At 33.4% G+C, this 10689-nt stretch overlaps 1 protein-coding gene across 1 annotated transcript in view; it reads left to right on the top strand.

Annotated features, from left to right (window-relative positions):
- Positions 1–387: 387 nt before the first annotated feature.
- LOC118269725 (suppressor of lurcher protein 1) overlaps positions 388–10689 on the top strand; it is a 76497-nt gene continuing 66195 nt past the window's right edge. Inside the window, exons 1-2 of the mRNA XM_035584987.2 lie at positions 388–601; positions 9705–9744. Coding sequence (XP_035440880.2) covers positions 9712–9744 — 33 coding nt within the window. The 5' untranslated portion in view covers positions 388–601; positions 9705–9711. The remainder of the gene's footprint in view (positions 602–9704; positions 9745–10689) is intronic.

The raw sequence follows: 10689 nt of genomic DNA, 5'->3' as shown, positions 1-10689 counted from the left end.
AAAGAATACTACGTACAACTGGTGTAAACTATGATTAGAAAACTCATATAATACCTAGGACTAAGTCCTAAGCTAAGCCGCGGAAACAACGAGAAATTCTCACTAAAGCCTACGAAATGTACTCATAAAGTTACTTACTAAACCGTAGTCAAGCGACCACACGTACTGACATCCAATAAACTTCGGTTTTTATTTAGCAAAAATACATGCCCGCTTTACATTCGACCCCGATAAAAATAATTTAATGACTTAATATTTTTCTACCCTGTATGTACACTATCATTTATATTGAGTTTGTACAAAAACGTGGTAGTGTAACAAAATGTAAAATTTACACCTAACATCGTCGCTTTAGCGTGTAATATAGCCGTATATACTCCCGTAGCTCTGCAGTCAGTGTAGCGTTATCGCGATCGAGAACGGACGTCTACGCCGTAGCCCGTAGCTCGTAGCTCGTAGCACCGTAGTTCGCGCTACGTATCGCACTCCAAAGTGACAGTTTGATTTAAAAGTACTTGAACGAAGTTATTTCTATTATTTTTCTTTTACAGTGTAGTTTAGATCGTGTTGTGTTGATTTGTTCCAAGATTTTTCAATGAATGTAAGTATTTTAATGAGTTGGTATCAACTTTTTTATTGCTAAAAGTTTCGTTTGTTACGGTGTCGTGAAGATGTGCCATTATTTGTTCTAAGGGTAAAAGTTTTGGCACCTAATTGAATTCTTGTTTGGTTTTACGATTGTGTATTGCCGTTTAATTACTTGTCTCACTCGTATAATTAAATGTAATTAACCCTAATTAAGAATGTTGTGGAATAATTTTATTTCATACTAACAAAATGATTATCAGTTTTGGATATAAAACTAATCGGATGGTTTTCGTTTCCCATTCATTTTAGTTGCAGAAACCTATCAATATACTGAGCAAAGACTCAACCCTAATCAAATAAAAAAAGAACAAATTAATTTCATAAACTATTACACCACATAGATAAAAATTACTGCAATATTTTTTCTTTCCTTTATGTCATTTGTTAGCTGTAACTAAAAGACTGGCACACCACATTTAATGTCCAAGCTAATCCCACGTTTGAGAACAAGCCAGCCATCTGGCCGAGGAGTGTGAAACCTTTCCGAGCAATTTCTTTATAACTGCGAGACGGTACTAAAGAATTATATCTTCCATGGAATTGGATTAATTGTTTTTTTTTTTATATATAGAAATGGAAGTGCTTAGTGTAATAAAAATGTCTTTATGGTTTTAATTTGGTATTGTGATGAGTGAAAATATCCTATAGAGTAATAAATCACCCGTTATTCCTATTAAGTTAATTGGTGTAACCATAAAACTTCTACACTTTTTAATTTTAATATGACACAAATGCATTATTATAAAGAATTTTATTAATCTTAAAAAAACATACTACGAATAAGACACTAATATTTGCAATATGAGTAAATATAAATAATTACGTATATTTTTATTCTACTCTTAATTTTCTAAGCTTTTTTTATTACCACTAAACATGGAACATCATAACTTTAATGCAGTCATACACTCCAGTTTAAGTTGACCTCTGATACAGTAGTAAACCCAGAAAAGTCAGGGTGTTCTTATACTGGATTATAGTGATCCTTTAAACCGTCGGATCGTCTTCCTCCATTGGTAATCTAAAGCAATTTCATACGACCATAGGGACCAAAAATGTCAAACGGATATAGTGGTCATGGGATTTGGAAAATAAACTCTAATAGGCAATTTTTTAGAGTGTATTTTAAGTGCTGTCGTCAAGGTATCGTACGACATTTTAAAAGTAAGACGGTAAATGATAATGGGTTTGTGATACTTTTATGGCCTCAAGGTAAAGGCTTCCGTTTCTTGAGAAACTGGGTCTGTTAAGAAATTGGTTTTATTATTATTTTTATAATGTAAGGTAACGTTGTTTATTCCAGAAACAGGTATCACATTTCATCCACGTGTAGTGTCTCGTATATTATCTTTAATTAATGGATGTGAATCCTGTCTTCATAAGTCTAACTTATTATTAGTTTCCAATAACATTAATCTGAATGAATTGAACCAGTAAGTTTTTGCTCAGCAATAATCTATATATTAATACGTGATGCAAAAACTTTGGACCGCTATTTACGAAACATGCGCGGACGTAGGAGCATAAAATTTGGTACACTTATAGTTTATGTATAGGAGAAGTGAAGAACGCTAATATTTTTCAAAAATAATGCTTATAAAGTACATTAAATCAATAAATAAAACATTACACACACATGCATAGTATCTGATCGTATTTGACAAAACGTCAAAATCGATAGACATTGCGATGATATTGACGTCTCATATGAAGAGAGTTTTATAAAAGAGTTTGTTTGAGTTTGAGTTAAATAAAAATTATCCTTGAACGTATGTTAAGTGGTATTGTAAATTAAATCGTATATGGTTGAATTTCAACCACTAGGCGACCACTAGTATTTTGTAATTAGTTGCTCGATGAGGCCAGGAACTGAGGATGATACAGTATGATATGTGGCCACTACTGACCATAGGCCTCTTCTCACATTGAGAAGGTTTGAGCATTAATCACCACGCTTGCTCATTGCCGGTTGGTGATTTCAAACTTATAATTAGAAATTATAAGCCCAGGTTTCCTCACGATATTTTCCTTCACCGTTTTTCAGTGGTGTCTAAATAATCTCAGAAAGTACATATAACTCGGAAAAAGTCAAATTGGTACTTGCCGTTGGTAGGTTTTGAACCCCCTCACCCTCATACATGAGAAGCGAGCGTCTTAAACCACCACGACATTCTATTATACACATGAATAGATATTATGATATTATGTTACGCATCTTCTATCTATACATATAATAAAATCGTAGAAAAGTGCTGTCTGTACATTGAAAATAAAAATAAAAAAAATAGCAGGGGTTATTGTTATGTCGATGTCGAACCCAAAAATGTAATTAACTTTTTTTTTGTCTGTTTGTCTGTTTGTCTGTTTGTCTGTTCGTCTGTGCGCGCTAATCTCAGAAACGGCTGATCCGAGTTGGATGCGGTTTTCACGAATATATTGTGGGATGCTTAAATTTATATTTAGTGTTTGTTTCATGTCAATCGGTTCATAAATAAAAAAGTTATGTCAAATTAAAGAATCACGTCGAACATTCTATGCTTATACCATTAATCTCCGCAACTATTTGACGGATTTGGTTGAAATTTGGTACAGATATAGTTTAGAACCTTAGAAAGGACATAGATATATTTTTATTTCAAAAATCAAAAAATAAAAATAAGAAATAAATTATTTATAAATAATTCTATGTCGATCGTTACACGACTTCGGTTCATGTTATTGTTTTAATTTATCGAAAAAAGTAAATAAATAGTAAAAAGGTATGAAAAAAATAATATCAATATAATAAAACATTTAGTACAAAGAAAATGCTCTAACGGAGTATAGATAATTCTATGTCGATCGTTACACGACTTCGGTTCATGTTATTGTTTTAATTCATCGAAAAAAAGTAAATAAATAGTAAAAAGGTATGAAAAAATTAATATCAATATAATTAAACTTTTAGTACAAAGAAAATGCCCGAACGGAGTATAAATAAATAATCCAAGTTGTCTTTATCCTCGATAGATGGCGTTGGGATCGAAATAGATCGCGCTATGGTTTCGTTACATTCATTTGGTTGGGTATCGGCCGAGCGCTTCGGTACTATCCTAGAAAAAGTGTTGTAAACTATTATCAGTCGTATGATTATTTGTCTGTAGTGGTCCTGCTGTTTCGTATATTCTAAATTGGTTTCGTTGTATTTGTCAATTAATAAGTTTATTTGTTGGGTTTTCCTGGTTTTTTGGTTAAACTATTTAACGTAGGTTTAGTTTGATATCGATTATTAGTAGTTACTGTAGTTAGTTTTTTTAATAAAATTGTAAGTCTAATTTTTTTTTTAATTAGATTAGATTTAAGTCGTTTCTTTTAAATTATTTAGTTTAAGCTTGGTTATTATAGCATAGAGGATAGGTTGTAATATAGTTTCTTTTTTAATTGTTATAAATTCGTAATTCGTAGCTTTCTTTAGTTTTAAGTTAGTTTAAGTCCGTTTTTAAACTATTTTTTCAATGCCCTAAGTGAGTATACATCTATTATATTCAAATGCAGAGCTCATTATGTTGATTTTTGAAGAGTTCCCTGGAATATCTTCCACATCTCATTTTTGAAGAGATCCCGCGAGATCGGGAACTATGTGGTTAAAACCAAAAATTTGCCGGAAGTCACTATTCCACGCGAACGAAGTCGCGGGCAAAAGCTATCATAAATATATTTTCAGTTACCATATATTTTCGAAAGAAGATAGTTTTTCGAAGCAAATTGTTTATTTAAGAGGTTGCCGTGTTCTGTCAGTCTTCATCAGCCGATTGTCTATTGATATGGGTCAGAGGAAATAAATATAAAAGTTTCACAAAACTCGAATAAATCAATAAAAGTCTTGAATTGTATTTTCATTGTCTGATTTGTGTTTGGACAGTTTGTCACTAAGTTTTACTATTTCTTTGATTGGATTAAAATCAGTTTCTATTTTACAATACTTATAATCTTATTTTTATAGCTTATAAAATATATCTTAATTTGTCATTCGACCCAGGGTCTCGGTTCAGAGTTGAAACAGGGTTTGAAGTAAGAGTCTGACTTTCCTTACGCAAGACAAGATAAAAAAAAATATTATTTCCCTTTTAATGGGAAATTGGATTAAAATGGATTATTAACGCTAACAAATAGATATACCTACCCAATCCAACAATAATATTTGAACAATAAAATAGAACTAAAAAAAAAAACAAGTTACACAAGTTACATACATGAAGACAAGGTAATCTAGAAAGTAACTATTTCTTTGACAGCTAAAGTAAGTCAAAACTAGTTAAGTTGTGTGTAGTTAAAGTTTCAGCGTATAATCCCAGTTGTTGAACCAGAGGCTCAACGCAATGAAAAGGGTAGACACTCCATGTTCTAGCACACTAAGTTCTTGTTTATGTAAATTTGATACTGGTTCAGGCTACTATTAAAAAGGTATTTTATACTTTATTGTTTGAGTATCTTTTTTAACGTCACGCCTTTTATTCAATAGGGGTAGGCAGAGGTGCACATTATGATACGTGATGATGCTATACAACGTATACCCACTTTTCATTGTTGTGTTATAAGTCCCATGAAATAAGAGCCATAGGCACAATTTTCGAAAAACCGTGCTACTACTACAGAAATTCTTTGTCCGACCTGGGATCCCGATCGAAATCGAGACCCCTTGTCCAGTCTCGCACTTGCGATCACTCTGGTCGAGTGGTGGCAATGCAGTCTGTTGTTTGTGTACGTTCTATGGCTCCTTGCCTATAACTATTCCAGATTTCTATACTTTCTTGATTAATCAAAGTCTTGAAAGTTAAAAGATTTCCTTCATACGTCTTCAATGTCGATATTTGAAATCTGACTTTAAAAACTGAAAAAAACAATTTAAAATTATCTATTCACATCACAAATATCATCAAGAGCTAAAACAATCCTAATAAACAAAAAAGACGTCAAAACATGCAACCTCATAACCATTTTATCACATTGGTATGTAAAAATTTATCCGTCTAGCTAAATATGGTAAAGTCACGATGGAATTAGGCGCACCCTGTAACATTATTAATGATTTTCCGATATTGCCCCCACTTTGGTTCTCAATTTAATAACCTACGGCAAATTTTTGAATCGCCATCGTTTTTTGTTATCAGCACTTTTCAGTATTTTGTTCAGTTTTCCGTATTTCGGGGAACGGTGGGTCTTAATTTTCAAATCGAATTCTCTTACTGAGTATTATTTATGGGAATCTGATAAGATGCGGTTGGTTACCTCCGTGAGATTTTCGAAGTAAATCTTTTGTAACTGAAATTAAAGTGTGCAACGTCATGCCTTCTATCCGCGAAAAGGTAGGCAGAGGTGTCCATTACGTTCATTTGATTTATAAATCCAATATAAGGGAGTGGGTTTATTGCCATGTACTACTAAGAAATTTTCGGGAAACCGAAAAAAGTCCAGAAACACTCCCGACCCGGGACTTCTTGTCCGGCAGTCACACTTGTGACCACTCAACCAACGTGGCAGTGAAATTAAAGTCTAGTTCTAAAAATATCGTTAGTTAATTACTTTTTATTTCTTTTAGTTTTATTTCTAGTTCTCGTCTAGTTTTGTGACCTTCATGTCATTAGAGTAGTTGTTTGTTGAACTAAAAAAATATATTTTCTACCGTATTTCTTTTCAAGTAATTGGTGTACGTTGTAAGACACCAATCTGAAACTTTACCTAACAACGATAGGAAAAGCTTATGATTTATATGGTTTACACTTTTTAGTAGAGCAACATAAATCCGTATATCCATACACATATTTTCGCATTACAATAATTATTCAGATAGAAGATAGAATTTCAACAACAAATAGTATAAGAAACATCCATCTAAATGGCATAAAATTCTAAGCTATACGCCCACACAACACAGTAAATATCCGATATTCTATTAGGTATACAAAATTTGGGTTTGATATATAATCTCAATCCTCTGGCCTCATTTTAGCTTCAGCCACTGTCGGACATTGGTCCTTTTTTCGGCTCATCAAATACCTATCGATTTTACAGGCTCTAATAGATTTCAGTTAACATCACATGCTATCAATGTTGCGTATCTCTTGTGTAGTAAACTTTTAAACAAAATAAATGTGATTGGTTGAACGTTTCCACGCCAGAAATGAATGTGGTGTGGATTTTTTATGTGTGTTAGATTTGACTTTGTTGATAAGTTATTTAGGGCATTGTATTTTGATAATCTGTGATATTTTTTATTTGAAGTATTAGCCTTTTATTCTCTAGGGTACAATGAGGACGGAGGATTTTAGTCAGTAAGAGTCTGATACTTCCTTTCGCCTAGCCCATGGCGGCCCAGAAGTCATCGAATGATTATTCCCCAAAAAAAGTTATAAAGAGAGCCATAAAATATTATACTTATTCGTAACATTCTGATTTATTTTTATAAATAATGCCAGCTTTCTTCACACTCTAAATCATCAATATCAGATTTCTATGCTAGGTATACAAAATCTTTATCAAGCTGTAATCTGATATATAATCTCAATCCTCTGGCCTCATTTTAGCTTTAGCCACTAGCGGACATTGGTCCTTTTTTCGGCTCATCAAATACCTATCGATTTTACAGGCTCTAATAGATTCCAGTTAACATCACATGCTATCAATGTTGCGTATCTCTTGTGTAGTAAACTTTTAAACAAATGTGATTGGTTGAACGTGATTCCACATCAGAGAAATGTGGTGTGGATTTTTTGTATGTTAGATTTGACTTTATTGATGAGTTTTTTAGGGCAGTGTATTTTGATAATCTTATATTATGGTAGATATTAAATCCTTGAAGATATTTTTTATTTGACGTATAGCCTTTTATTCTCTAGGATAAAAAGAGGACGACCCGGAGCTGCGGACTGTCTAGTGGTGGGGCTCCGGTTCGAAAAGCAGGAGTAGAAACCGGGTGGTTTTTAGTCCGTAAGAGTCCATCCAATAACTTCTCCTAATAATCCTAATAAAAGTTATTGAATGATTTTCCATAAAATATTATACTTATTCGTAACATCCTGATTTATTTTTATTAATAATGACAGCTTTCTTCACACTACAAATCATCAAAAGGCATTTCTATGCTTTCCTACGCAAACATCTTTATCAAGCTGACTAATCTTGATACTTACTAAATAATACATCTTGGGAAGACCCAGAAACTTAGACAGATCTCGTCTCTAAGGACCAGGGATGTAACTATATCATCACTGACAGGGATTAATAATATGTCCCTTGTAACCCTCATATCTTAACTTGTGAAATTACAAGATAATGGATTGTAGAACCTTTAACTCTTTGAAGAGCCATATTTGTTACATTGGGTAGATTTATGTTATGTGCTGAGATCTGTTAAGGAGTAAAAATAGGTCTAGGTCGTGAAATAAATTGTCAAACCCTATTTTCCTTAATGATATTATTCTTAAACGTGAAGAACTAAATAAAAGATTCGCCGTAGATAACTTATAATAATATATTTAAGATACAGCTTCACTGAGAGACTATTATTTATTTCTTTATTTGTTGACATTTCAAAAGATCCTATTTTTGTTTTAATTGGAATAAATTATTTGACTTTGACTACTAACAGTATAGCTACAGCTATAACTAAAAGTTTATAATGTTATGGTAAGCGGTAATTAAATAAGAAAAGAAATCCCTGATTTTCTTTAAAGAATGTATTTGATAGAGTTCCAATTTTTGACTACAGACCACTTTTGAAACGAAAATCTAATTAACACATACAAACCACTTTTTAACTAAAAAGTAACTCACACAAACATACAAACAAATCACAAACCAAGCAACGTCATAAACACTCTACCTTAAGACGCAACAATATTCATTAACTTTGAGATTAATTCAAGACATTAGATAACGTCTGACCCCCATCTGAAACTTACTACTTGGTCAAAGGCTCGATTAATGAGCCCTTTGCGATTAAGTGGGGTTCAGACTTAAATCTCTGTGCCTTTGTAAATAGTTTGAGTGGAGCACGCTGTGTACGCACTTAGGTTAATTTTCTAAGTCTCCGTAGGTCGTAATTGTTTTTGGTATGTGTGTTAGTGTTATATGTCGAAAGGAAATAAGGTGATCGTTTGGTTGGCAAAAATAACTTTTTTTTAAAAGGGGAAAATTACCCAATGAGTTCTCTCTTGCCTCACATATGACTGTTGTGCTTGCTAGGTAGTCTGCAGCTCCAGAACAGGGCAAAAATAACTTAATGTTACATTATTGTATGGTCTTAAAACTGTAGCCGGTCAGCTGGTGACTAACTAAGCGTAGGGCTTATAGCATATCTCCTGTTAAGCAAAAGGCATTTGTTCATCAGTAGACGTATTTCGGCTGATGATAGGGATGGTGATATATTACCAGATAGCCAAGGTCTACGTATTCTACACTAATTATAGAGTGAGTTCGATTACAATATTATAAGATCCAGCCTTGAACCACCCCGAGCATATGGCGCGTAGCGTTACGGGCCCAGTAAGGCTAATAAACTGACCATGCGGCTTTATCAGGGCTCCGGCTTGAAAAGCAGGAGTAGAAACAGGATGATTTTTCGTCAGTAAGAGTCTGACACTCCGTCTCATCTTACCCAAGGCGGAAGAAGCAATTGGATGATTTTCCCCACTTAAAAAACCCTAAATGACGAGGTGCCAAGGCCCAATTCTGTGTGAGTTCACTTTTTTTTTTCTCTCACTGGTAATCCTACAGTCACACAACGCAATTAACGTGGTACGCGAAACATTGAGCTGGAACACACAAAATATTCCCCTATTTTTAATTATACTGACACGAGCACCGAACGTGTAGATGAAACCTCGTTATTCAGTTGTTATTGACCTAGAAACCTAGCTGAATATTAATGAAATAATATTAACTTTCATCATTGCATTCGAAAACCTATCCCATTGCAAATGAAACTGTACACAGACGAAATAAAGTTCCTTTTGTGTTGCTCTGTTGATTTACATTACGATATTAGCTAGTAAAATTTTACTATTCCATTGTTTCAGAAACGGAATGCAGCAAAGCCAAGGATATAAGAGTATGAAGGTATGTTTGTGTGTTTAATAATTAGAAAAATGTATTTCATTAACCAATAGGACTACTTGAATCGATTGTTGATACAACCTGTACTAATAACATTAAATTAATTAATGTGTGAGTACATTGCAGTGTTTAATTTATACTTCACAATACTGATTAGTTTTGATGAGTATGTTGTTGTACTCTGAACATCTGCAACTAAGTACGTTGAATTGTTGAGACCCATGTAGAATCATGTGAGTATTTTGAAACGTTTAAGAGTTGCATTGTATAATGTGAACTTTGTTATTTATGTGGGGATTAAAAGAATTAACGTGACTTTAAAAAAAACAATTATCATCAACAACAGTCTTTACGTGGATTCTGTTGACCAAAGGCCTCTTCTCCACACAGAGAAGGTTTGAGCATTAATCACGTCGCTTGCTCAGTGTGGATTAGTGATTTCAAACTTATAATCAGAAAGTAAGTCCAGGTTTCCTCACCTTGTTTTCCTTAACCGTTTATTAGTGGTGTCTATTTAATCTTAGGAAGTACATATAACTCGGAAAATGCCTCATTGGTACTTGCTGTTGGAAGGCTTTGAATCTCCTCATGAGACACAGGCGTCTTAAGTCTCCGTGCCAGCACGGAATAATAAAATTAATGTCTAGAAGAACAAATCCAAGAGAGGCGCTAGTACTATAAAAACTACGTAGTTTTTATATTTATAGTCCATCCAGCATAAGAAATGGCTCCATCTTCTCATAACCTGCATACAGCTTAACTTTGTTCAATATTTAACCCATGATTTCCCGTAGGAAATAAACAGCTATAAACACAACTATATGCCAAGCAAGAACGGTAACTACAGCAGTTATAATAACTTGTAGTATAGTTGAAAGTTGCTTAACAGTTGCGACAGCTGCCCTGATAAAATTACGGTTAGGTAAACTTTGGTTTTACAAACTTTGT

The sequence above is a fragment of the Spodoptera frugiperda genome, chromosome 30, assembly GCF_023101765.2.
Source record: "Spodoptera frugiperda isolate SF20-4 chromosome 30, AGI-APGP_CSIRO_Sfru_2.0, whole genome shotgun sequence".
In the NCBI taxonomy this organism is placed as follows: domain Eukaryota; kingdom Metazoa; phylum Arthropoda; class Insecta; order Lepidoptera; family Noctuidae; genus Spodoptera; species Spodoptera frugiperda.
The sequence above is the reverse complement of the archived record's forward strand: the minus strand, read 5'-3'. Positions and strand labels throughout refer to the sequence as shown.